We start from the raw sequence: 3,167 nt of genomic DNA on the forward strand, positions 1-3,167 counted from the left end.
TCAGGCTCTAAACTGCACTTGGTTTAACATGGAATGTAGGGCCAAGTTTAAAAACTCAATTATTGTGTATTTCACTGGATGAAGTCAGTCATTCTCCTTCAACCTAACCTTCCTCACAGAGGTACTGCAAAGATTAAAATAAAAAATAAAGGGGGGGGGAGGAAGGATACTACGTTACCTCGATTTCCAAAAGCAAAATCAGGCTACACATGTAATACATAAACAATATTTTAACATTTGATACGTTTCAGATTAATCACTGTTTATCGAGAGTCATACAAAACTACAGTGAGATTAACTTAAAATAGAAGTGAACACTTCTTGGCCTTTTCAGGCACTCCGCTCCGCTGAGGAAACATCTCCGTTCCCAGCCGAGCTGGTGGAGCGCAGGCAGGCGTCGTTGCTTCGCCAGGGCCGGGCAAAACTGTACTTCCGGCTTTAGCGCCGGAAGGGAGCGCGCGAGCCAGGTGGAGCGCTGAAAGGGAGCGCGCGAGCCAGGTGGAGCGCTGAAAGGGAGCGCGCGAGCCAGGTGGAGCGCTGAAAGGGAGCGCGCGAGCCAGGTGGAGCGCTGAAAGGGAGCGCGCGAGCCAGGTGGAGCGCTGAAAGGGAGCGCGCGAGCCAGGTGGAGCGCTGAAAGGGAGCGCGCGCGATCCGGTGCGATCCGGCAGGAACCCACCACTGGTGTCGAGTCTAGGAAACTTCAATGTACCAGCTTAACGCTACACAAGACCAATTCAGGCTTTACTACAAAGGAAAAATTCATCATTTGACCTTTTATACAAAAGCTTTAGGAAGAAATCCATACCTAAGAAGGCAAAGTATTATCAATCATCAGTGACAATTAAACACAAATATCACATGAGACAGATAAGACTTATTTAGCCCATTTAACTTTTTAAATAGCTCTTTATAGGGGTAAAGTTATTTGCCTTTGGCTTACAAAAAGGTGAAATGCAAACACAGAAGGCCCTAGCACTCTCTCTTTCTCACATACACATACACAGTTTATCAGCTCTGCAGAATGAATTAGGTACCTTTTTATTTATTTTTGCAAACCTGCACATAACTTTGCATCTCCAAATAAAGAATTTAAATTTTATTAGATTTTTTTAAAGCAAAAGGGGAAAAGTCACAGCAAAACTTATTTTAGTTCAAATGTTTGGAAACCAAGGCTGAGTATCACTTCAACTGCAGGAAGTACGCTTGAGGAAACAAAATACACATTTCCACACCAGTAGCAAAGGACAACACAACCCCTTGGCCTCCCTCCCTCAGTAATAGTTCATTAAGGAATCAAATGCTTTAAATCATGAAGTTATTGTTCTGCTTCCTATCTTTAGCAATTCAGTGGCCACACTGGCCAAGAGAACAACTGAATGATTTTGGTATAAAATCCAAATACTGACAGTATTTGGTAGTAGTGTATTTTCCTAGGGCTTCTTCCTTCATAACATTTTGTAATTACAGGACTGTAAATGGGAGAGGCACCTCTACTAAGCAGCAAAGATCGCAATACTATAAAAGCAATTGCTTAAGCAAAACAATCCAACCTACAAAGCTCAGCTCTTAGAGAGAAATGACTTACACCAAGGCCTTTCCTTTTCATAAATAATCACTGGGCTACCGACAAGGAAGTGAAAGATAACAAGGTCTGCTATAGGTCTGGAAACTATCCTGTCAAGGTAAAAGCCTGACAATCTACCCCTCAGCCTTTTGACCCAATGCAACTTTCTCTGACCTCTGTGTCCCTTTGGTGCTAGGATAAATGTATTCATGAATTACTGGACCATAAACCCCGGTTGCTGGAATTACACCTTCATACAGTATCAAACTGCCAGGGTTTTCCCCCCTCCCATCTCACACTTTCTACTCAATCGCTCCATGCTTGCATGCGTGTGCTTCCCCACCCATGTTTGTTTTCCCAGGTAAGGCTGCAGGAGTTCTCCTAACCCCAATAATGTCCGATTGGATCCAAGGTGCCCTTTAAACCAAGGTTTCAGTTACCACCACACCTAATACAGATTCACAGACGACCTGCCACTCACTTTTAAGGGCCACAATGAGTGCCTTTCCATCCTTGATCAGCTCCTTGATGAACTTGTTGGTCTTGTCCAGCTCAGCTTCGTGAGACTTTAGCCTTTCTCGGAACTGGGGACTGTCCAAACAGCAGTCGCTAAACTCCAAGGCAGGTAGCCCCATGATTTCCCAGAGCCCGTCCAAAGCCAGACTTACGGCTGAAAAGCAATCAGCTGGAAGAGAAACGTCCAGGAATGGAAAAACCTTTCCTTAAAGCACCTTAAATCGCAAGGGAAGAGCCACCGATCAACGTTGAGAAACGTATCCAGCCCGTCCAGCAAAATGCAATAAAATAAAATAAAATAAAATCATCCGTTTTTAGGCTGCTCAGGATCCGCAGACATCAAGAAGTCAATTTGTCAACTCTCGAAGCAGACGAAAAAAGGGGAAGATCTTGCACCGAAGGGGAAGATCTTCACACCCGCCAGGGGGATAGGACAGAAGCCGTCCGAAAGGAGGGAAACGGCGTTGCCCGAGCAGCAAACGCTACCGCTGCCGGAGGATCGCTGCTCGCGGCCACATTTTCCCAAACACGCTGCAAACTCGGGGGCGGTGCGGTCGTGGCTGTTGCCGGAACCTCCAGCTCTTCGCCGGGAATACGTTGCCGTTGCTTGCTTGCCGCAGCCTTGAAGAAAAACCCACCCCGCGGGGCCTCTCGAAGCAGAAGTCTTCCGATCTCCAGCTCAGCACAGGCACCTCCGACGGCATCCGGGATCCACCGGGACCCTGAGCTTCCCCATTGGAACGCCAGCGATCATTTTCCTACCGCTCTGCCCGTTGGAACGTTGTGGAAAGAGAGAGGATTTTTTTTGGGGTCCCTCCCCTGGGCCAGACGCGACCCCGCCTCTTGCACCAGCGGAAGCCAATCAGAGACCGGACGACTCATGGAGCAAGGAGGAGGCAAGCAAGAAAGATGCCCTGCGAAGACAAGACCGGCTATGAACGGGGGGGGGGGGGGGGGGCGTGGCCAGAGGTATGTCAAACCGCATGGAGCTGATCTCCTCCCTTCCCGCCCTCTTAAAGACATACCCTCCGGAATGGGGAGGGGGGGGAGTGGCGAAGGCTGGGTTGCTCAAGGGCGTTTCTGGTAA

The 3,167-nt window shown here is 48.1% G+C and overlaps 1 protein-coding gene across 3 annotated transcripts in view; it reads right to left on the reverse strand.

The window, feature by feature from the left end:
• The window catches only part of ARHGAP26 (Rho GTPase activating protein 26), a 257,550-nt gene extending 254,611 nt beyond the window's left edge, over positions 1–2,939 (reverse strand). For 2 of the 3 annotated variants that reach the window (XM_081936141.1, XM_081936143.1), the window contains exon 1: positions 2,046–2,937. In XM_081936141.1, coding sequence (XP_081792267.1) covers positions 2,046–2,199 — 154 coding nt within the window. In that variant the 5' untranslated portion in view covers positions 2,200–2,937. Of the gene's footprint in view, positions 1–2,045 lie in introns of all 3 variants that reach the window. The other variant, XM_081936142.1, reaches the window with a different exon arrangement.
• Between the last annotated feature and the right edge of the window lie 228 nt (positions 2,940–3,167).

This window comes from Natrix helvetica, assembly GCF_964273705.1.
Source record: "Natrix helvetica genome assembly, chromosome: 1".
Taxonomy (NCBI): domain Eukaryota; kingdom Metazoa; phylum Chordata; class Lepidosauria; order Squamata; family Natricidae; genus Natrix; species Natrix helvetica.